At 42.1% G+C, this 25,455-nt stretch overlaps 1 protein-coding gene across 1 annotated transcript; it reads right to left on the bottom strand.

Moving 5' to 3' along the window:
• Positions 1-2,737: 2,737 nt before the first annotated feature.
• Positions 2,738-25,374, bottom strand: LOC138971609 (tectonic-3-like). Its single transcript, XM_070344377.1, has 14 exons — positions 25,086-25,374; positions 22,833-22,953; positions 22,193-22,302; positions 21,028-21,167; positions 18,651-18,753; positions 17,645-17,763; positions 15,953-16,004; positions 14,380-14,552; positions 13,382-13,516; positions 9,979-10,088; positions 7,770-7,910; positions 5,984-6,185; positions 5,023-5,172; positions 2,738-3,114 (listed from the first exon to the last, which is right to left on the bottom strand). The coding sequence occupies exons 1-14, from the start codon at positions 25,345-25,347 to the stop codon at positions 2,881-2,883; spliced, it is 2,052 nt and encodes a 683-aa protein (XP_070200478.1). The 5' UTR covers positions 25,348-25,374; the 3' UTR covers positions 2,738-2,880.
• Positions 25,375-25,455: the final 81 nt, after the last annotated feature.

Below are 25,455 nucleotides of genomic sequence, written 5' to 3'. Positions count from 1 at the left end.
AGTATTCATCAATCTAAACTGATCGTCAGTGTTTACGAAGTGATTTGAAGCATGACTATTATGGAGTGTTGAATAGAATTTTTGGTGTGTTTCTAGATATTGTACCGTACTTTCCGGGTGACAAGGCGCTTCGTTATCTAAGACGCACCCCCTTCTTTTTAAAACAAGAAGAGCAAACGCTCGATCGAGTCACTTTCGCAGTTCTGAATATTATATGAGGCATCAGATGGACAGGAAGAAATTGCTATTCACAACACAATGAGTCACGTTCACATAAAATTTGAGCCCGGTCACTTTTATAGTTTCCGAGAAAAGCCCAACGTTAAGTTGTGTGTTGCCGAACAGAAAAGGCTAGTTATCTCCCTTGTTTTTCTGATAACGTTCGTAAAAGGCTACAGATGTAAATACTTTGATGTAAAGAATAATCCTACAAAGTTTCAATCACATCCGATGAACTTTGTCAAAGATATAAAATGTCTAATTTTTCCTTTGACGCTGACCTGTGACCTTGAAAAAGGTCAAAGGTCAACGAAACCATCGTTAAAGTGTAGAGGTCATTGGAGGTCACGACTAAACAAAATATGAGCCCGATCGCTTTGATAGTTTCCGAGAAAAGTCCAACGTTAAGGTGGTGTCTACGGACGGCCGGCCGGCCGGACAGACTAACACTGACCGATTACATAGAGTCACTTTTTCTCAAGTGACTCAAAAAATTGTAATCCAGTCACCCATTGGACGCAGGGGGCCGATAGGGCGCACCAAAATGACCCAGTTTTTGCCATGAGAGGTGGTTCCCCTGTCATATCTGAGAGAGGAAACACTTCCTGCATCGGGGTCAGTGACCGGTCAGTGACCGACTTTAACTGAGTGAAAATATGTGTGCTCTGTGTGTGCGGCCAGATCAAAGGCATTGTGATAGCTGGGTGGCCTTGTTAAAAGACACGACCTTCTTCCCAGGGGTCAATGACCCAGTTTTTGCCATGAGAGGTGGTTCCCCTGTCATATCTGAGAGAGGAAACACTTCCTGCATCGGGGTCAGTGACCGGTCAGTGACCGAGTTTAACAGAGTGGAAATCTGTGTGTGCGGCCAGATCAAAGGCAGGGCAGTACCTAGTAGCTGAAACATGCATTATCACAAGTTGTTTGACTGGTACTCAAGCGGTCTCTTTGATTTTTTTGGTATTTCATACAGGATTAGGGGATTAGGCGCTTCGTTATACAAGACGCAGGGGTCGAACTCGAGGAAAAAAGTCGCGCCTTATGACCCGGAAAGTACGGTAATATCTAAAACACAGGGTTAAAAAGGGGAACTGCAACACTTACACACACACACACACACACACACACACACACACACACACACACACACACACACACACACACACACACACACACACACACACACTAATTCTTACTACTGTACAAAATCAATACCAAGGACGGAATGAAGTTTTCACATTATGAGAATACATCAGAAAAATAGTTTCAACTTCGAAAAGTCCCATTCACAGAAACAGGACTAATATAACTATAGTCTGCTGAAGAAACAAAAGACACTATGCACCTAAATTACCAAACGGTAAATTCAAAATAACTTAGTTGGAATGCTTTATACACAAGAACAAAAATGTGTCTTTTCCTTTTTCTCCAAAGGAAAGGGGGTGACTGATGTAGGCTAATGTTTCAAAGAGGTGCAAGATTCAATTGTTGAACTGCAATAAGAATTTAAGATTGAATCAAAAATTCAGAAGCATAAATAAATCAATAAATACATTGTGGAATGGACAAAAAATGACATAAATATGATATGGCATTTCTTTTTAATCAGATCAACATGCTACATGTAGCATAAACAAAATCTTCCGCATCTATGCATGCTTAATCAGATCAACATGCTAGCATAAACAAAATCTGCTGCATCTATGCATGATTACTTTAAGTAAGGTATCTCCAGGCAGTCAAAGCTTATGTGTAGACCTCAGTGAAAAAATAATACTTCACCTTTCCAGTAGCTCTTGCCATATGCAAGTATCGTACACTTATGGTTTTAACCTTGTGTATGCAATGCCTACACTTATGGTTTTAACCTTGTGTATGCAATGCCTACACTTATGGTTTTAACCTTGTATATGCAATGCCTAACACTTATGGTTTTAACCTTGTGTATGCAATGCCTAACACTTATGGTTTTAACCTTGTGTATGCAATGCCTACACTTATGGTTTTAACCTTGTGTATGCAATGCCTACACTTATGGTTTTAACCTTGTGTATGCAATGCCTACACTTATGGTTTTAACCTTGTGTATGCAATGCCTACACTTATGGTTTTAACCTTGTATATGCAATGCCTAACACTTATGGTTTTAACCTTGTGTATGCAATGCCTACACTTATGGTTTTAACCTTGTGTATGCAATGCCTGCACTTATGGTTTTAACCTTGTGTATGCAATGCCTACACTTATGGTTTTAACCTTGTATATGCAATGCCTAACACTTATGGTTTTAACCTTGTGTATGCAATGCCTAACACCAAATGAAATTTCCTTCTGAACCCTCATTGCTCTGACAGAAATGTGAACAGAATATACGTAATCTCATGGCACAAAAACGTCACTTTAAATCCAATGCTCTACCGGTTCACCTCTGTCGTTCTTAAAATGACTTTTTTCTCTGACCTGTTATTCATTTTCTTTTCCCACACTACCCTTCTTCCCCCCAACCCCCCCTCCCCCCCCTTTTAAAGGAAAAACCACTAAAAACACCAACAACAAAAACTAAAATTCCTAAATGTTATCATCTATTGATCAACAATGGGCGATCGACAAGAAGAAGAACATCTATCAACAATTCTAACTAAGCTGTTCATTCATGCTTCATCACAAAACCCTGCTAACAGTCAGCAGAACAACAAGGACTAAGGGGAGAAAACTGGACAGGACAGACTGCGGAGTGCTGGCCCCTGAGATAAAGGGATAGAAGAAGTCGTAGGGGAGTTTGGCAAGGAAAATGGGTGGTTCCCCTTCGTAGCCCACAGCTGGCTTGCTGACATCGATGAAAGCAACCGAAGTGGTGACCTCGATCGGTTGGTTGTACTCTCCAACCAGAGTGGGCTGTTCAAACAAAGTGAAATTAATGTTTCAATGATGTATTCTGCAATAACACAACAGCTTGTACTCATTTTTTTAATTTTAATTTTTGTTGATTGTCATATGTTGTTTGGTTGTTTTAAGAGCAGATGAACCACACTTTTTCATCCATGGTTTAATTGTATGGACAATAAATGATCTTATGTCTTATGTTAAAAACAACTACCTTCCAGCAAATAAACAACATTGGACAACACACAAACCAAAAGCTGTGATGCAAAAGGATGTTGAAAACAGTAATCCAAAACACAAAACTTGCATGACCATTACAAGCACTGCCAAGGCAAGCGGAGATGCCAATCATTTTTTTCTGGTGTTTTTCAAAAGGATTACCATAAAAACACAAAGGACCCTAGTCTTCACAGCTATGATAGGCTCACAGATGAAAGTGCCAACCATGGTTTGGAGGTGAGGGCTTTGAAAGAGATAATCATGAACACACTTTTGGCTTTTATTTATACAGCAGTTATGGGCGGGGATGTAGCTCAGTCGGTAGCGCGCTGGATTTGTAACCAGTTGGCCGTTGTCAGCGTGAGTTCGTCCCCACGTTCGGCGAAAGATTTATTTCTCAGAGTCAACTTTGTGTGCAGACTCTCCTCGGTGTCCGAACACGCCCGTGTGTACACGCAAGCACAAGACCAAGTGCGCACGAAAAAGATCCTGTAATCCATGTCAGAGTTCGGTGGGTTATAGAAACACGAAAAATACCCAGCATGCTTCCTCCAAAAGCGACGTATGGCTGCCTAAATGGCGGGGTAAAAACGGTCATACACGTAAAATTCCACTCGTGCAAAACACGAGTGTACTTGGGAGTTTCAGCCCACGAACGCAGAAGAAGAAGAAGAATGAACACACTTTGGGCTTTTATTTATACAGCAGTGACAGGTTATGATAGATGAAAGGTGACACACAAGGTTGGCAATGAGGTGGAAAGGAGGGATGCTAGGCTTTGGACATGATAATCATGAAAACACGAAAGGTGACACACAAGGTTGGCAATGAGGTGGGAAGGAGGGATGCTAGGCTTTGGACATGATAATCATGAAAACACGAAAGGTGACACACAAGGTTGGCAATGAGGTGGAAAGGAGGGATGCTAGGCTTTGGACATGATAATCATGAAAACACAACTGACCCTAATCTGCACAATAGTTGTGGACTCGTAGATGAAGATAACACCAATGATTTTTGGGCTGGGGGTTGAGTGTGTGCACGCACGAGCGTGTGTGTGGTGTGTTTTTTTTAACTCATTGTCTCCCAGGTACGGATATATCCGTACCTACTCATATGGTTCTATCTGACCAGGTACGGATAGATCCGCTCAGACTGTTAGCTTCAGTCGCTTCCTGTAATGTCCATCTAACGCCTGCATTCCAGCGTGTTGATACACAGTTACTACAATTCTGAGTGACCTGCTGCAGCACAGCTGGTCTCGGCTAAAAAAAACTTGGTCAACATAGGTGGGGTAGAAAGTGTTAAGAGAGAATTGAATCATGAAAACACAACTGACCCTAATCTGCACAGTAGTTGTGGACTCGTAGATGAAGGTAAATAACACCAATGATTTTGGGGCTGGGGGTTGAGTGTGTGTGCACGCATGTGTGTCTGTGTGTGCATGCGTGTGTGTGTGTGTGTGCACGCATGTGTGTCTGTGTGTGCATGTGTGTGTGAGTGTGTGTGCACGCATGTGTGTCTGTGTGTGCATGTGTGTGTGAGTGTGTGTGCACGCATGTGTGTCTGTGTGTGCATGTGAGTGTGTGTGCATGCATGTGTGTCTGTGTGTGCATGCGTGTGTGAGTGTGTGTGTGTGTGCAGCTGTGTATGAGAGAATTGACAGGGGTGGAAAGTGATAATCATGAAAACACAACTGACCCGTATCTGCACAGCAGTGGCAGAGTCGTAGATGAAGGAAACACCGATGATCTTGGGCTGGGGGTTGACGAGAGCGCCGATGTTTGCGTACAGGATCTGAATGTGCATGCCCAGCGTCAACTGACAAGCTGAGGTGCCTGTGGTAGGGGCCTGCAAGTCAAATCAAACATTGTGTCAGGCAACCTTGGCATACTCTAAATATAGCCCCGTGGAAGAGATGTCCGATACAGTGGAACCCCCCTTTTAAGACCCTGTTTTCTCAGACTCTCTGTTCATTACCTCTGTAAATCAACCTCCATTTTAAGAGTCCTCCCTTTTTAAGACCTGATTTTATCAGATTTGTAGAGGTCTTAACAAGGGGAAAGGCGGTGGAAATGGATCGGACATGCCCCGCGAAGACAGCAGGACTGTATCACCAGGACTGTATCACCAGGACTGTATCACCAGGACTGTATCACCAGGACTGTATCACCAGGACTGCTCTTCACTGGACACCAGAGGGAAAGCGGAAGAGAGGAAGACTCAAGAACACCTGGCAACGAACGGTGGAGGGAGAACTGAAGACCCTGAACCAAACGTGGGGTACCATCCAGAGACTCGCCCAGACCAGACAGGAGTGGAGGTCCTTTGTTGCTGCCCTACATGCTAACAGGCATAACGGGCAGTAAGTACATGTAAGTAAGTTACAAGGGGGATTCCACTGTACTAAAAGAATAGTGAACCTTTTAAATTCATTCAGTGTGACCACAAAGCTCACATGGGTTAAATCGGGATACAGTATTGCCCTATAGTTTATATTCAAAACTCCCCTCTAAATTGTTTTGTTTTTTCCAACGGACACTCTCAAATGTTTTTAAAACATCCCAACTAGACCGCCATTTCATTGGTGAATAGTGCTGTATAACAATGTTTTATTATTACGATCATCGTTAGTGTACAGTGCCAAATATGTTCTACTCACAGAAGGCACAAGTTGATTCACATAGAGGATCTTCACCCAGTCGCCTGTCTTCGTAACATCCGAGTTGCCATAGAGACCAACGTAGCGATTGTTGTCACGGAATCCACTGGACGTGACTTCTGGGATGCTGTCAAACTCCATAGTATCAATGATTGTCTGCTGCATCAGGGCACAGTATTGTGTCAGGTTCGTGGCAGATACCCTGAAGGAAAAAAAATAGGTTGAACTGTACGTAAAAGGCGTGATAACTGCTTACTGCTTATCACCTGTGGAAAGGTTATTTTACAACAGTAGAGTAATTTATTTATTTATTTACGACTGTTTTTCCGTCTAGAATGCATGTGCCTGTAGTTGGTATGAGTGAGTGCGTCGCGTTCTCGCTGTGCGCCTGTCTGCGAGTGTATGAGTCCGAGTGTCTTGGTCCTTGTCGATTTGTGTTTCGTATGATGTTCACTATGTATTTTATATTTTGTAAGCGCCTAGGGCTATATTTAGATTAGGCGCACAAATGTTCATAATAATAATAATAATAGAGTACAATAAGACACAAACCCAGGCATGATCGACTTTAACTGTAACTTCTCATATTTTACAGATGCTGATCAGAAAATCAAGGACATTTTGGTGACTGGTCAGACTTACAGATTTATGTTTGCTTCAATGTTAGCACAGTGGTACCTGTGAAGTAAGGCCCCTTTAGTCAGATCACACCTCCAATGAAAGGACATTTTGGTGACTGGTCAGACTTAAGAGATTTATGTTTGCTTCAATGTTAGCACAGTGGTACCTGTGACGTAAGGCCCCTTTAGTCAGATCACACCTCCAATGAAAGGACATTTTGGTGACTGGTCAGACTTAGAGATTTATGTTTGCTTCAATGATAGCACAGTGGTACCTGTGAAGTAAGGCCCCTTTAGTCAGATCACACCTCCAATGAAAGGACATTTTGGTCACTGGTCAGACTTAGAGATTTATGTTTGCTTCAATGTTAGCACAGTGGTACCTGTGAAGTAAGGCTCCTTTAGTAAGATCACACCTCCAATGAAAGGACATTTTGGTGACTGGTCAGACTTAGAGATTTATGTTTGCTTCAATGTTAGCACAGTGGTACCTGTGACGTAAGGCCCCTTTAGTCAGATCACACCTCCAATGAAAGGACATTTTCTGTTGTCTTTTTGTCTCTTATCTCTTCCAAAAGATACCTGTGGTCATAGGCCACCTGCAATGAAGGGCCACTTTTGGCTGGTGCAAAGGCTGTCCTTTCATCGCAGGCACCACTCTATACTACAATGACCGCACCGCTGGGCTCTTTTTGCCTGGTTGCCTGCATTTCAATGTCACTAGCCACATGGAAACATTTTTGTGTGCAAATCAAATGCAAAGCTTGACGGGGGCAGTGGCCAATTGGATAAGACATCGGCCTATTATGCAGACGGTCGCAAGTTCAAATCCCGGCCGCACCTGCTGGGTTCAGGGCGGAGATTTTTCCGATCTTCCAGGTCAACTTATGTGCAGACCTGCTAGTGCCTTATCCCCCTTCAGGTGTATACGCAAGCACAAGACCGAGTGCGCACGGAAAAGATCCTGTAATCCATGTCAGAGTTCGGTGGGTTATAGAAACACAAAAATACCAAGCATGCATCTCTTGAAAGCGGCGTAAGGCTGCCTGAATGGCAAAGTAAAAACGGTCATACACGCAAAAACCCACTTGTGCAAAAACATGAGTGAACATGAAAGTTTCAACCCATGAACACAGAAGAAGAAGAATGCAAAGCAAAGCCCATACCTGAGCACACAGCCTGTTCGGACACTCTGACCAAACACAACAGACATTCTGCTGTCAGAGTCCGTCACACAGTCCCCGGTAGCCGACGCTCGCACCACTGTCATGTACCGGTCCCGGTTTGGGTTGATCAGGATCACATCACTGCTGCAGTGAAGGAAAAATACTGTTTCTTGTGCTGAATTATTGCGCTTTGACATTGCAAGTTGATTTAATAATAATAATAATAATAAAACATTCTTTTATAGCGCTGTTCACCGCCGAATGGCAGTCTCATGGCGCTTTACATTAGACATTAAAATTTAACATTTTACATAAAAAGTTTTCTCGTAAGAAATAACATACAAGGATTAAAAACAATTCATAGACAACGACTTCCCCTGAAAGCGGCGTATGGCTGCCTAAATGGCGGGGTAAAAAACGGTCATACACGTAAAATACCACTCGTGCAAAAAACACGAGTGTACGTGGGAGTTTCAGCCCACGAACACAGAAGAAGAATAGACAACGACCACTTATAGTTATATAAAATAATCTAGAACAAGAAGGGCAAAGCCCATACGACTCACATGCTTTACACATTTTTCCTACCAAAATACATGTGACCTTGACCCAAGGTCAAGGTCATCCAAGGTCATGCAACACAAAGCTGTTAATTCAAGACATAGGAAGTACAATGGTGCTTATTGGCTCTTTCTACCATGAGATATGGTCACTTTTAGTGGTTCACTACCTTATTTTGGTCACATTTCATAAGGGTCAAAGTGACCTTGACCTTGATCATATGTGACCAAATGTGTCTCATGATGAAAGCATAACATGTGCCCCACATAATTTTTAAGTTTGAAACAGTTATCTTCCATAGTTCAGGGTCAAGGTCACTTCAAAATATGTATACAATCCAACTTTGAAGAGCTCCTGTGACCTTGACCTTGAAGCAAGGTAAACCAAACTGGTATCAAAAGATGGGGCTTACTTTGCCCTATATATCATATATAGGTGAGGTATTCAATCTCAAAAACTTCAGAGAAAATGGGAAAAATGGGAAAAATAGCTGTTTTTTAGGCAACATTTATGGCCCCTGCGACCTTGACCTTGAAGCAAGGTCAAGATGCTATGTATGTTTTTTGGGGCCTTGTCATCATACACCATCTTGCCAAATTTGGTACTGATAGACTGAATAGTGTCCAAGAAATATCCAACGTTAAAGTTTTCCGGACGGACGGACGACTCGGGTGAGTACATACTCACTTTTGCTTCGCATGTGAGTCAAAAATGGGTTTTTTTTAAAAAAAGATGAAAAAAAAAACCAACCCAAAACATATCTTAAAATGGGGGGGGGGGGGGGGGGGGGTAGTGAAGGGTCAGGGCTAGGGGTTGCGGGGAGGGGGTGTTGAAGGGGGGGGGGGGGGGGGGGGACAAAACAAAGGGTTCCACTGTATTGGAACAAATCAAGTTAAAGATCCAAAGACAGATTGACGGCTAATGTTCAACAATTCTGAATAAAAACACAAGAATGGTAAATTATTGGAACGTTTCATTTATGACAAAACAAAACATTACAATCACGGTACGGACGAGCGCAGTGGCGTGGTGGTAAGACGTCGGCCTCCTAATCGGGAGGTCGTGAGTTCGAATCCCGGTCGCTGCCGCCTGGTGGGTTAAGAGTGGAGATTTTTCCGATCTCCCAGGTCAACTTATGTACAGACCTGCTAGTGTCTTAACCCCCTTCGTGTGTACACGCAAGCACAAGACCAAGTGCGCACGAAAAAGATCCTGTAATCCATGTCAGAGTTCGGTGGGTTATAGAAACACGAAAATACCCAGCATGCCTCCCCCGAAATCGGCGTATGGCTGCCTGAATGGCGGGGTAAAAACGGTCATACACGTAAAAAAATCCACTCGTGCTGAAAACATGAGTGAACGTGGGAGTCTAAGCCCATGAACGAAGAAGAAGAAAAACAATCACGGTACTTCGATCCAAAGGTCTGTAAAGTGGACAGACATACAAACACTTATGATACAGACAATGAACTTAGCTTAGAGAGTGTTTCTTCTTCCAGTTTCTTCAAACTACTCCACTGACTTCAATTTCAATGACGAAATGAATGACGTAGAAAGGAAATGACGTCAGAATCAAAAGCGTGTTCCATAAGTGAAATACATAGAACACAACGAGAAAAATACAACATGAACTTAACAATGAGGATACACAGGGGTGTCGCCAATGTTGGTCTGATTGAGGGTGCCTGCCAGCACAGGCTCTCCCACAGCGTAACCAGGGTTACCACTTCGCTTGAAAGGCTCGCCACTGCTGCTGGTCTGAAAGTGAAGGCAGAGAGGTCAGTTAACCTTACTTCTCAAAATATCCTTAGTCTTCGCTTACCAAGACATTCAGTCACTGTCATTAGATAAAAGGTGTGTCTTAGCTTAAAAACATATTCAGTCACTGTCTTCAGATAAAAGAATTGTCTTAGGTCGCAAAAACATTCAGACACTACCTTCAGATAAGATAGGTTGATAACTTGTCTGATCAAAGTGAATCTTTAACTAAAAGCGTTCATAAAGAAGTGAGAATTTAGCTTGATTGTCTCGTTTTCTTTGATTTCGTGTTTATCTTTAATTCAGCAATAACAGTTACAAGGGTTCTTTTTCCCTTTCAGACTAACATCAGATTTTTGTATGCATGAATTTCATAACTGCCATCAGTGTCAACCTGTAAAATCAATTGAACAAAGCCAATTTACACTCTGCACAGGAAGCAGGTAGACTGCTCATTTTGTGTGCGCGTCCAAGGGGAAGGATGTTCTTACCCTGCGTTTGTTTGTTTGTTTGTTCGTTCATGGGCTGAAACTCCCACGGCTTTTACGTGTATGACCGTTTTTACCCCGCCATTTAGGCAGCCATACGCCGCTTTCGGAGGAAGCATGCTGGGTATTTTCGTGTTTCTACAACCCACCGAACTCTGACATGGATTACAGAATCTTTTTCGTTGCGCACTTGGTCTTTTGCTTGCGCGTGTACACACGGGGGTGTTCAGACACCGAGGAGAGTCTGCACACAAAGTTGACTCTGAGAAATAAATCTCTCGCCGAACGTGGGGACGAACTCAGGCTGACAGCGGCCAACTGGATACAAATCCAGCGCGCTACCGACTGAGCTACATCCCCGCCCCTTACCCTGTGTAAAAGCCTGGACAGATCTGTTTGTTTGTTTGTTTGTTTGCTTTACGCCCAGCCGACCACGAAGGGCCATATCAGGGCGGTGCTGCTTTGACATTTAACGTGCGCCACACACAAGACAGAAGTCGCAGCACAGGCTTCATGTCTCACCCAGTCACATTATTCTGACACCGGACCAACCAGTCCTAGCACTAACCCCATAATGCCAGACGCCAGGCGGAGCAGCCACTAGATTGCCAATTTTAAAGTCTTAGGTATGACCCGGCCGGGGTTCGAACCCACGACCTCCCGCTCACTGGGTGGACGCCTTACCACTAGGCCAACGTGTTGCGGTGTACAGATCTGTGATGGTTGACATGATTGCTTATACGAAAAGGAAGGTACAGTCAAACCTGCTTATAACGACCTCCCTAGGGACCGACTAAAAGCGGTCGTTATAGACAGGTGGTTGTTGAGGAAAGGTGAATATACAGAAGAAAAACTTGTCTGGGATCTTTCCCAGTGGTCTTTGTGGGCAGGTGGTCGCTTTCGAAAGGTGGTCGTAAAGACAAATATGACTGTACCTATGACTGTACCTTTAAGTTTAAATCCTTCCTGTATTGATAGCACCTACAACAACACAACATATATTGGTTTGAGAGGAAAGAACAAGATGTGAAAGCAGGAGAAAAAGAAATTACAGTCAAACCTGCCCTTGTGACCACTTCTAAGAAAAAAGACCACCTTTTTCTTTACTTGGTGTTTAACGTCGTTTTCAACCACGAAGGTTATATCGCGACGAGGGAAAGGGGGGAGATGGGATAGGGGAAAGGGGGGAGATGGGATAGAGCCACTTGTTAAGTGTTTCTTGTTCACAAAAGCACTAATCAAAAATTTGCTCCAGGGGCTTGCAACGTAGTACAATATATGACCTTACTAGGAGAATGCAAGTTTCCAGTACAAAGGACTAAACATTTCTTACATACTGCTTGACTAAAATCTTTACAAACATTGACTATATTCTATACAAGAACCACTTAACAAGGGTAATAAGTGAAGAATTTTATGGGTGAGAAAAGGAAAGTAAAAGGACTTTGGGGAGGCAGAAATAGAGAAGAAACAAGAAAAAGATCCTAATTAGGTTCACGGCATCGAGAGTGATGCGACCTTCTCTCAGAAGTTAGTAGAGAAGGCTCCCCCATCCACCACCCGGGGGACGCGCCTCTACGCCAATTAGGGGGCGCGAGGAAAGACCACCTGTCCACAATGACCAAGGATCACAGAGGAGTTTCTTTCTACATAATTCTCCTTCCCATACCGACCACCTGTCTATAATGATAACTTTTGGTTGGTCCATTTGGTGGTCGTTATAGCGAGGTTCGACTGTACAAAGCGCAGACAAGGGAACAACAACAACAAAACGAGGATGAAAGTGGCTTGTTCATTTCAATGTTTGTTATTCTCTCAGGTGCCAGGAGACTGCTTCCGCATACCTCTCACTTACAGGCATGCTACAGGCCAAAAATGGTTTTACCTGAAATAAGCGCGCAGTGGCGAAGCCACAAGCCCGAGCCTGCGAAGCCGGCTGAGCCAACTAGGGGGGTTCTAGGGGGCATGCCCCCCTGGAAAATGTTTCAAAAAACGGTTAAAATCTGTGCAATCTGGTGCATTCTGGGCATCATTTTCAGGGCTGTAATAGTGTTGTGATCTTGTTAAAAATCCCATTTTAGCCTCCCAAATTTTGTTCAGTCCTTCTTCTTTTTGCCGCTTTTGCCGGATTCGTTCTTCTTTGTGTCAGCCTTCTTTTTTTTCCGGCGGGAAGGTGTTTTCAAGCCAAGCCCAACTCCATTTGTTCTTCACGCCGGAATCAAATGGTCCCGGCGAATTTCTCTCTACAATATCTGGGCGAAACATTTCGCCAAAAACGACGGCCTACATCCGCAGAACTAGATTGGGAACGTTCTTGATTCAGAACGGCAAGACCAATGACGGGCAACGCGCGTGCGCTGGCTTCATTGAGACCGGCGCCCGGTCACGTTGCGCGATATTCACACGGATCGTTTTTGCGGAAATTGTTCAACTTCCCCGGAATAAATTTGACTTTCCCGGATTTTGAAAACGGCTTTCCCGGATTTCAGGCAATTCCCGGAAAAGTAGCATGCCTGTCTTTTACACATGCTGTATGCATTTAGAGCGCTTACTTCCCTTTGCTTATCAGATACAGTGGAACCTCCCTTTTAAGACCCCCCAATTTAAGACTCCCTCCCTTTTAAGACCCCATTTTTTTCACATTTTCTGTCCATAAGCTCTGTAAATGCACCCCCATTTTAAGACTCCCTCCTTTTTAAGACCAGATTTTCTCAGATTTTTGAAGGTCTTAAAAGGGGGGTTCCACTGTAAACACATGAACACACTCTCTCAACAGGCAGAAGATGAAAAGTGAATGCCACTCACGTCTTCAAACGTTGAGCTGAATGTCTGTGTGAAAGAAGCAGTGGACGATGCACTGACAGGTATATCGCTCAACACAAAGCGAACCAGCACTTTGAAGATCCCAGTGGTCCCTTCCGTCATGATCCTGTAGTGCACCTGTCCCCACAGTGGCACAGGTCATCAACATTTCCATACTTAGCACCATTTCATCTTGAGGGAATTTGTATACTGTGAATGCTTGCATGTAAATCGAATTTCTTCATCAAGAGCATTACAAAACATGCCTTCATGTAAATCAAATTCTTTCAAGAGCATTACAAAACGTGCTTGCATGTACATCAAATTCTTTCATCAAGAGACTTATAAGGAAAAAAATATACTTATCATTTTAGCAAAAAGAAGGCTTCTCCAGATTCAAACATTAACAGCAAACACGTTTCTGTACCCAGATACTAACTGATCTTTTATTTTTGTAAATACTATTGAGCCACTTAACGCATCTGCCTGCCTTATAACTTGCACAATAAGACCTTCTGTCAAAAGACATTTGAGCAAGGCTGAGAGCTATGTTTGCCCGTTCCAAGAGCAGTTTGAAAAGTGGCAGCAGTCAAAGCACAAGCAGTTTTTTCTTTCTTTCATTTTCATTACTTTATTGTCCCATCGCTGCAAAATTCAGGTCGCTTCCTCCCAGTGGAAAGCTAGCAGCAACAGAGTCGCGCTACCCAGTGGTGTGCATGTTTAGATGCAATCAGCCACCTGCACTTATGACAGAATGACTTAGGTCTTTTACGTGCCACAGCGGTGACACAGGGGTGACACAGGGGTCAAACATGGATGCAGTCTCTGAGTCTGCACATAAAATTGACCCGTGTCCGTCTCGGCCCGCGTGCAAACTCGTGACCCTCGGATCACAAGTCCAGTGCTGTATCACCTGAGCTACCCGGGCCCCTTGCACCATATATATCCCAGCTCAGCCTTTAACATTTTCATGCAAACAATGGTAGCAAAATACTGCTCACCTGCCTGACGACATTATTACAGGTGTTGGTGCCAAGTATGGGGGAGGGCAGGGACGTGTAGCCACAGGGACCAGTAGAGGTGGCGTTGAAGATGCACTGTATGGGATCTACCGTTGTCGTCTGGTTGTCCAGCTCTACCGCTACAGTATAGCTGTTGTTGTACAGGCTGAAATCTGAAATCATCGCAATCAAATCTTGTCATTTCTGTGAACAATATCACGTATACATTGGAACCCTTCATTTCTTCTTCCGCGTTCATGGGCTGAAACTCCTATGTACACAAGTGTTTTTGCACGAGTGGATTTTTATGTGTATGACTGTTTTTACTCTGCCATTTAGGCAGCCATACGCCGCTTTCGGAGGAGAACCCTTCATTTAAAACCTTAAAAAATCTGAGAAAATCAGGTTTTGAAAGGGAGAGAGTCCTAAGGCAAAAAAAAAAAAAAAGTCTGTTTAAGGTATCCCGACCGACCCTATTTTTTCGCGCGACCCTAGACTTTTTTTTTGGCATTTAGGAAAAATTAAAAAAAAAAAAAAAAAAAAAATTGGGGAAAAAAAAAAGTCTTTGTTTTTTGGCAAAATAACTTAAAAATATGTTTTTTGGGAAAAAAAACAAAAAAATCCCTGACCTACCGACCCTATTTTTTTTGCCTATGTTACCGTAAACAGACTATTTTTTTTTGGGGGGGGGCCTAACGTAGAGGGAACATTTTACAGACATTATGAACAAAAAATCTGAAGGGAAAAAAGGTCTTAAGAGGAGGAGAGGTCTTGGAGAGTTCTTAAATTAAAAGGGGGTTCCATTGTAGCATTAAGCATTAAACTGCTTGGAATGACTGTGTGAAATTTTGATCGCTAAATGTTTATGTCTGACAAGAAAAAAGTTTTGATATCAAAAGTAGACAAAACAATTGTAATGCGTCAACTTGAATAAACTTCTCTGTAGCCAAGTCCTAGGCAACAACTCTGTATTAGAATGAACCAACAATTCTCATTTTCAAGGTGCAAATTCCTGTACAATATCAGAACATTTATTGTAAGCTCTACATTTCAATATAAAACAAAAAACACATGATCAACCAAACATGTAAACTTTATTACAACTGTTTACATTCCTGCAACCAAAAGTGTACACAGCCATGTTTGCAAATCATAAAGAGAAGAAAACAGAATAAATTCATGAAACACAGCCATGTTTGCAAATTATAAAGAGAAGAACATCAGAATAAATTCATCCAACACTGCCATGTTTGCAAATCCTAAAGAGAAGAAAACAGAATAAATTCATCCAACACAGTCATGTTTGCAATTTACTGTATAAAGAGAAGAAAATCAAAATAATTCATCCAACACTGCCATATTTGCAAATTATAAAGAGAAGAAAATCAGAATAAATTCATGAAACACAGCCATGTTTGCAAATTATAAAGAGAAGAAAATCAGAATAAATTCATCCAACACAGCCATGTTTGCAAATCATAAAGTAAACAGAAGAAAATCAGAACAAATTCATGCAACAAAAATAATGGAGGAGTAAAACAAAATGTGGAAACAAATGTAGGGTTGTACTCACAGTTGTCTGTGCCAGGAACAGTCACATTAAACACCTGAAACAGCTGCGGACTCTGGAGAAAAAACACAACAAAAGAACAAAATATTTGTTATCAGTTACAAATACAATGTACATGTATGGCCAAATAAAATACATGTAGTTACAAATGTCTTCCAATGCATGTTCAAAATATTGTGTTATTTTAAGAGGTTGATGGAAACTAATGCTTTGGACTCAATCAGTCCGATCCTCATCACATACAGTGGAGTCCAGCTATAACGAACCTGGGTATAACGAAATCCCGCTTTTAACGAACTGCCATTGATTTCCCGGCAGACAGCCTTCTATTTCTTACTTGTTACTTTCGGGCTACAACAAACCTTTTGAACTCATTTGCATAACGAACCCCTCTTATAACAAACACGTTTTCATCCCCCCAGAGCAGTTTTGTCTCTAAAAGTCACAAGGCTACAACGAACGGTGCAAGGTCTCGGCCAACCAAGACTATGGCATACTCGTAGCAAAGCCGCGGAATGGTACCGTAAACCAAGAATAGTGACGTAATTACGTCACCGTCGAAAGTCTTTGACGTCAATGCCTCCCTGTAGTCTTTTTCTCTCGCGCGGTGACCCCTGGGAAGAAGGTCAGTGTCTATAAAAAAAAAAAACGCTCGCGCTGGACCCGAGTACTCTTCAGACATTCACACACACACACACACACACACACACTCTCTCTCTCTCTCTCCCTCCCTATCTCTCTCTTTCTTTCTTACACACACACAAACACACACACACACACACCACACGAGTACAGACTCATGCACGCGCACACACACACAAACAAACACACACACACACACAAACAGTAACACTAACACATGTGCACAAAATGAACACACACACACACACAGGTCAATGACCCAGTTTTAGCTATGAGAGGTGGTTCCCCTGTCATATGAGAGAGGAAACACTTCCTGCACGGGGTCAGTGACAGTTTAATCTATAGGGCGGTCTCTTTGATGTCTCAGCTGAAACATGCATTATCACAAGTTGTTTGACTGGTACTCAGGCGGTCTCTTTGGTTTTTTTCTATTTTGATACACTCGAGGAAAAAAAATCCCGCCTTATGACCCGGAAAATACCGTACATGCTTTTACACGACTTTTTAAATGTTACTTCTAAAATTACAGTAAAGTGAACATTTGAACAATGCCTCTCTATGGATTATATTATGAAGCATGCAGAGATTGTACTCTCCAAGGAAAGATCGATGGGACGATCATTTGAAGGTGAGTGGGAAAACTTGTCTTGAGGCCATTTAGGGTTGAACACTTTACAGCGATTTACTGATATAACGAACTAAAATGTATCTCCCTTGAGATTCGTTGTACCCGGATTCCACTGTATATTCCTTCCGCTCCAAATCATGACACTCACCATCAGCTTCACTTTGTTTTCTTGTAATTTTATTCCTGTTTCACCTGCTTGAGAGTAAGAAAACACACACACACATTTTGACTTACCGATCCACCAGACATTTAAAAAAAAAAAAGAATAAAAGATAACTTTTCATTAGCTGGAGAACAAATACCACTCTTCAAACACGGCTTGCAATCATGGTTTTTTTTTCTGTGAGATCTGTGTTTTTTGTGTGTCTTTTTTTCTAAATCTTTTCTTTCAAGTTTGTTTGGTATTCATTGTGTCCAACACTCACAGTAACAACTCTGAATCCATTGATAAAAGTGTTGGCATCCAAAGCAACAGCTCCCTCACACTCCAGGGTCAGGTTTTCTATGCTGCGTGTACAGGTGTGGCTCTCGTCCAACAGATAACCTGCACACAAAAAACCAATGAAATGAAATTTTGTGTTTGTTTAGGTTGATTAAGTGGTAATTTTTAACAATATCCTGAAAATGAAATGCATAAAACAATGTCTCACACTTTCCTTTTTTTATCGCTACTTAAGCAAGCGTGTTAAAAATGTTATGAACCACAGCTTCATAAGACGATCAATGTAATCTTGTGTGAAAGACAATTCTGTCCCACGACCAAGTCTGAATAGCAGGTAATGATTAATAAACAGTCTTTTTTATATGAAGATATGGATTGTAATACATTGAATCATCAGTGGATTTGTTCTTCTAGTTTTACGGAACATATCAAACTTCAACAAATTTCATGCCATATTTTTGGCCTGTCACCTAGAAAGCAGACGGACACTATTTCATTCATCAACAGCAGCCCAAAATATCTCTCTGTATGCATAAGTTTTCGAAACATAAACACACGCAGGAATGGTGCACCAAAGTAAATGCAGAAATGTAAAAATATTAACATACAATCTTATCCATGTCATGTGTACTGCTCATTTAAGAAATATGCTTCAAGAGAATGAACTCTGCCAGATTGTGTGTCTTCACCGGTCAGCAACGCGCAGTCGGTTGCCTCATTGGTCTGGTACGCAACTCTGCCACAGCGCTTCAAAATCCTGACAGTTATTACAGTAGAACCCCCCTTTTAAGGCCCCCCCCCCCCCCCCCAGTTTAAAACTTCTCCCATTTTAAGACCTTGCTTTTTGAGATTTTCTGTTGATAACCTCTGTTAATCTACCTCCATTTTAAGACTCCCTCCTTTTTAAGACCTGGTTTTCTCAGATTTTTGTGGGTCTTAAAAGGGAGGTGCCACTGTACCAAACATTGTCAACTGATGTAATGACTGACCAGCAGGATTGTCATCCACACACTCCACGGTGTTAGAAGTCCTGGGCAGCCCCAGCTTCCCCACGGCCAGGCTCTCAAGTACTGTGTAAATGGGGTCCCCGCTCTGAAAGAAACACACACATACCACATCAAGCACTGTGTAAATGGGGTCCCCGCTCTGAAAGAAACACACACATACCCACATCAAGCACTGTGTAAATGGGGTTCCCGCTCTGAAAGAAACACACATATACCCACATCAAGCACTGTGTAAATGGGGTTCCCGCTCTGAAAGAAACACACACATACCCACATCAAGCACTGTGTAAACGGGGTCCCCGCTCTGAAAGAAACACACACATACCCACATCAAGCACTGTGCAAATGGGGTCCCCGCTCTGAAAGAAACACACATACCCACATCAAGCACTGTGTAAACGGAGTCCCCGCTCTAAAAGAAACACACACATACCCACATCAAGCACTCTGTAAACGGGGTCCCCGCTCTGAAAGAAACACACACATTACCCACATCAAGCACTGTGTAAATGGGGTCCCCGCTCTTAAAGAAACACACACATACCCACATCAAGCACTGTGTAAACGGGGTCCCCGCTCTGAAAGAAACACACACATACCCACATCAAGCACTGTGTAAACGGGGTCCCCGCTCTGAAAGAAACACACATATACCCACATCAAGCACTGTGTAAATGGGGTCCCCGCTCTGAAAGAAACACACACATACCCACATCAAGCACTGTGTAAATGGGGTCCCCGCTCTGAAAGAAACACACACATACCCACATCAAGCACTGTGTAAACGGGGTCCCCGCTCTGAAAGAAACACACATATACCCACATCAAACTCCTTCACTTGATAACTGTACCACAAAGATGGGCCTCAAAGAAAGATTACACATTATGTTAGTGCCTGCATGATGACAGTGGAGAGAAGGTGTGTGTGTGTGTGTGTGTGTGTGTGTGTGTGTGTGTGTGTTTGTGTGTGTGTTGTGTGTGTGTGTTTGTGTGTGTGTGCATGTATGTGTGTTTGTGAGTGTGTGCGTGCGTGCGTGCTTGCTTGCATGTATGTGTGTGTACGTACGGGGGGGTTACAGAATTAAGCCCCAACAACAACAAACATAAGAATACAGCGCACACACGTGTGAGTCTGACTGCGTGCATTCAGGCATACACACCTTCCTATACTTTTTTTTACACATTCATACCAAACAATCTGTGCAAAAGCTTCCTTCTTCAACATAAACAAAATTAACAGTTCTTGATAAAGAATAGGCATTGTGAAAATATGATACAAAGCCTTCTTGAAAACCATACGCACACTAAAATGTGAAGCTTTTGTTTGTTTGTTTGTTTGTTTGCTTAACGCCCAGCCGACCACGAAGGGCCATATCAGGGCGGTGCTGCTTTGACATATAACGTGCGCCACACACAAGACAGAAGTCGCAGCACAGGCTTCATGTCTCACCCAGTCACATTATTCTGACACCGGACCAACCAGTCCTAGCACTAACCCCATAATGCCAGACGCCAGGCGGAGCAGCCACTAGATTGCCAATTTTAAAGTCTTAGGTATGACCCGGCCGGGGTTCGAACCCACGACCTCCCGATCACGGGGCGGACGCCTTACCACTAGGCCAACCGTGCCGGTAAATGTGAAGCTAGTATCGAGGAGAAAAAAAGAACAAGAAACATAACGCTGTTAGGCACAGAACTCATACCGTATAGAAAGGGGAATCAAATCTTACTGTAGTAATCATACCGTATAGAAAGAGGAATCAAATCTAACTGTGGTAATCATACCCTATAGAAAGGGGAATCAAAGCTACCTGTAGTAATCATACCTTATAGAAAGGGGAATCAAAGCTAACTGTAGTAATCATACCTTATAGAAAGGGGAATCAAAGCTAACTGTAGTAATCATACCCTATAAAAAGGGGAATCGAAGCTAACTGTAGTAATCATACCCTATAAAAAGGGGAATCGAAGCTAACTGTAGTAATCATACCTTATAGAAAGGGGAATCAAAGCTAACTGTAGTAATCATACCTTATAGAAAGGGGAATCAAAGCTAACTGAGGTAATCATACCTTATAGAAAGGGGAATCAAAGCTAACTGTAGTAATCATACCCTATAAAAAGGGGAATCGAAGCTAACTGAGGTAATCATACCTTATAGAAAGGGGAATCAAAGCTACCTGTAGTAATCATACCTTATAGAAAGGGGAATCAAAGCAAACTGTAGTAATCATACCTTATAGAAAGGGGAATCAAAGTTAACTGTAGAAATCATATCTTATAGAAAGGGAAATCAAAGCTACCTGTAGTAATCATACCTTATAGAAAGGGGAATCAAAGCTAACTGTAGTAATCATACCTTATAAAAGGGGGAATCGAAGCTAACTGTAGTAATCGGATCTGACTGGAAGCTGAAGACTGGAAACTCCGCCTTGTACTCATTAAAAGTGCTCAGTGTCTGCACCAGATCTGGGTTTGTGTAGAAATTTCTTTCTTCCTCTGAAACGCACATTCAATGAAAAGGTTTTTCATTTTGCAAGAATTAAACATTAATATTGCAACAATTACATGTACATTTATGTACCAACCAACTCAAAATCTGTCATGATTAATACTTAAAAAACTCCATAGATAATATCTAACTGCTATTATTATTAACTACCAGTACCACTGCATTTTACTTTTTTTCCCCACAATGGGATAACAAAATTGGCCTGAGGATTAAACAAATCCCTGCTGATCTGTTAGCGCTATGCATTACTTGAAAGTTGTTTTGCTGCTGAAGGCCCTCTTTCACTGTAAAGTGCTATGAAATGATGACACAACAAGAAGAGCAAACGCTCGATCGAGTCACTTTCGCAGTTCTGAATATTATATGAGGCATCAGATGGACAGGAAGAAATTGCTATTCACAACACAATGAGTCACGTTCACATAAAATTTGAGCCCGGTCACTTTTATAGTTTCCGAGAAAAGCCCAACGTTAAGTTGTGTGTTGCCGAACAGAAAAGGCTAGTTATCTCCCTTGTTTTTCTGATAACGTTCGTAAAAGGCTACAGATGTAAATACTTTGATGTAAAGAATAATCCTACAAAGTTTCAATCACATCCGATGAACTTTGTCAAAGATATAAAATGTCTAATTTTTCCTTTGACGCTGACCTGTGACCTTGAAAAAGGTCAAAGGTCAACGAAACCATCGTTAAAGTGTAGAGGTCATTGGAGGTCACGACTAAACAAAATATGAGCCCGATCGCTTTGATAGTTTCCGAGAAAAGTCCAACGTTAAGGTGGTGTCTACGGACGGCCGGCCGGCCGGACAGACTAACACTGACCGATTACATAGAGTCACTTTTTCTCAAGTGACTCAAAAATGACATGTTTCTTAGTCCCTTGTGTGTTCCTTGTATCTATACAGGGATAAAACTTTTCACTGGCACTGTGCCAAAGGTCAGTGATGAAGAAGTAGGCACCGAAGTACAGACCAGATCAAAATCTTTAAAGGCATCAACTGTCAACACTTACTGTTGTCATAGTAAATGCAGAACAGATTATCATCTGTGATTTCTGACACAATAGGATCAGAGTTTTCAAACAGGATAATTTCTTTCCGGAAGCACACTCTATCGTCAACACTGGAAAAGAAAAGCACACCAATTACCATTATATAACATGTGTCAAGTTCCATGTATGTTCTTTTTCTAGCGGCAAAAGTATTCTTCTTCTTTAATCCAAGTATTCATAATTTTAAAAAGACAGACACAAAATTATCAGATGCCATGAGTTCTGAAAATATTTCGGAGAGTTACCCCAAAGTGTCGAATGCATCCATTTCTTTCCACTTGGTTCTACAGTGTATTTTTATCATTACTGTTGTCATTCTCAAATCAAATTTGTATAATTTCTCTTATCATTCACAGCTTTATATAACTATTGCTACTTAAATATTACAGTAGTTCCTGCAATGAACGGAAACCCTTGGGACCAGCTAAAAGTGTCCCTATATTGCAGCTAGCCCTTTATCATTCTTGACACTTGAAAGGAATATTTGGTGAAGTTAAAGGCCCCACAGAAGGTTTACAGTGGAGGTGTCCTCTCATGGGAAGGGCCTCACATAGCAGGTACCACTGTACAAGGGATACTGTTATCACCCCAGCACGCTTACTCGGTTGAGAAAGGCAGGCATGAGGTGAAAGCCTTTTTATCATCCGCTGTACAGTCCTCATCACAGCAACAGCTCACATCACAAGCATTGCCTGTCAGGTCGCATGGACACTGGCTTGTTACTGTAAGAAAAACACAGTGTATTCAATCCTTTTAGTATGCATCATATTGACATTGGTCAATGCATTTTATACAGCAAAACCTCACACTAACGACCTTAAAAATGTCCAGAAAAATCGGATGTTAGTAACAGTGCAAAAGGACATATATGTGACCCTCCACCACGAAATGAGTCGCATGTCACCTCGCGCGGTTCTGCGCTAGGCTTGATATAAGTCCGAAGAGTGTATGGTAACAGCGTGAGGGTCACCTTAGTCACAGGCTTATAACTCAAACAGTTTTCGCTCTTTTCTAAAACGGGTTTCACCACTGGATAGAGCATAAAAAACTCTTTATGAAAATTTAACAATATGAAAATCATGCAAAGGTGACATGCGACTCATTCCGTGGTGGAGGGTCATATATACTGATAGTTGTCCCGAGAAAAGAATGAAAAACCAACCTAAGATCCCTTCACGTTCCTGCTCTACACATGGGTAAAGTTGGCTAATCAAGTCTTCTTTCCCTGGTTGTAGATAAGGCAAGGCGTGAATGAAAAAGCTCTGATCTCCCCGCCAAAAAAAGAAAGAGGAGAAGGAAAAAAACAACACAAAAAACAGTGCAAAAGGCTTCCGTGTCAAGAAAATCGGTCGGCAAAAAGAGGGGGTAGTTTTTAGGAGGGGTCATTATGGGAGGTTCCACTGAGCTTTAGAATGCAGTTGTAGGACTGACACTGAGGAATTTAGGACAGCCTTAAAGTTACTGGACCTGTCAAGTCAAGGTGCACGGAGCCCCTAGGGCTCTCAATCATGCCTCAGGCAGCGGTCCGTTTGCAAAAATACTTTTTATTGACTTTCATGCAAGGAGTCAAAAACAGCAAATTTGTTACGCATTCATTTTGGACTGCCTCCAGGCAGGAGAGAGTTGCCCTGGACCAGGTTCAGGTCAGGTCCCGCACATGAATTAATTTCGTCAACAGCCTGCATGGAAGTCTATTAGTATTAGTCTCGGCGAGAGGGAGAATTCTTTCTATTTTGGGTACTTTACGTGAAGGCATTGTGTGTGATTATGTAAGAAGATTGTTAAAGATGGTATACCATTTTGACATACCGCACACAGCCTTGAGCCCCGGAACGTGTTCACAGGAAATGTAAATAGAATTTCGTTTGGTTGGTATGTGAAGCAGGGGTGTCGTTTGGGTCGGCCCTTCGGCCAATCGCCGATTTTTTTAAACTTTTGCCGAAACTTTTATGTCCTTATCGGTCAAATTAATGTCCAAAGAGTATTTGTCTGAATCGGGCCATTCGGCCATGATTTTTCCGGTTTTTTATTTGTTATTGATCAGGCTTTGATTGCTAAATTTTGCTGCCGATGTATTTAGTCAGCTGACTGCTGTTTATTTTCTTCACGAATACCAAAAAAAACAACAATGTTTTGAACGGAAGCCATTTACGAAAATTATAGCTGCCAGAGTGGTTTCCCACTCTCTCAGCATTTATAATATTGATGATTACCAGTCATGTTTCCCAAGGATTGTCAAGATTTGCACAAGATTGGAAAAGTTTTATTGTTTTACTTTCAAGAAATTTAAGTTAAAGGTTTGAACAAGTTTCAAAGAATTGGTGTAAATTTTAGTTATACATGTATTCGCAAAGTTAATTGTTTTAGTTGCAGTATGTGCAACATATGTTCTGTACGTCCAAAGACAATGATTGTATTGGTGTTACCCTCTTGTGCTTCATTGTTACGGCGACTTTCGATGAGCCAAAATAATAGCAAAACATTTTCCGAAATGTCCTAAAGCTCTCTGACAGTTTCGGCCAAATGTCCCAACATGAAAATTTCTAGCAACAATTATACAATAAAAAATTTCTAATAAATGGTGAAGGCATCTGTGAGAAAGTTGTTTAAAACTTTTGACTGTTTATATCATAATCTGCGACAAAAATACAAATCTTTGGTTCAGCAATGCTGTGTTAAATGTGCGTGCGTGTGTGTGTTTGAGCCTGTGTCAGTGTGTGTGTGTGTGTGTGTGTGTGTGTGTGTGTGTGTGTGTGTGTGTGTGTGTGTGTGTGTGTGTTGTGTGTTCGTGCGCACATGCATGGAATGTAATTAATCAACAACGCATCACAAAGGTACTGTTATGGACACATACATGAATTTAAATCCAGTTCAGAAGGAGGTAGCAGAGGGGCGATAGTTGTTGTAGTGGTGGTGGGAACCGTGGTAGTAGTGGTGGTTGGAACGGTTGTTGTCACTGTTGTTGACGGGGCTGTTGAATCTGTTGTAGAATCAGTAGTGTTGGTTGAGTCGGGCGTCGTCGTAGATGAGATCGCACCGTGAAAAAGAACATGCAGAACAAGGAAAACAAGAAAAATCGTCTGTTGCGGTTCACGTTTGTTCATGTTGACCGCCATGTTGTCAACTATGACCCGAATCCCGGGAGACCAATCTTTTACCAATAAACTCGAAAAAAGACAAAAAATGTACATTTATCAATCTAGCAAAAACTAGAAATGTTCAAA

This window comes from Littorina saxatilis, linkage group LG7 (assembly GCF_037325665.1).
Source record: "Littorina saxatilis isolate snail1 linkage group LG7, US_GU_Lsax_2.0, whole genome shotgun sequence".
Lineage (NCBI taxonomy): Eukaryota > Metazoa > Mollusca > Gastropoda > Littorinimorpha > Littorinidae > Littorina > Littorina saxatilis.
This window is presented reverse-complemented; position numbering and strand designations above follow the sequence as displayed.

What these genes read in the sequence shown, in the direction of transcription:
- LOC138971609 (XM_070344377.1), bottom strand. Translation starts at nt 25,347, where the DNA reads ATGGCGGTCAACATGAACAAACGTGAACCGCAACAGACGATTTTTCTT. An exon ending in TGTTCCTGGCACAGACAACT is followed by an intron (nt 14,553 to 15,952) that starts GTGAGTACAACC and finishes CGATGATTTCAG; the next exon opens with ATTTCAGCCTGTACAACAAC. An exon ending in CCACTGCTGTGCAGATACGG is followed by an intron (nt 3,115 to 5,022) that starts GTCAGTTGTGTT and finishes TTGTTTGAACAG; the next exon opens with CCCACTCTGGTTGGAGAGTA.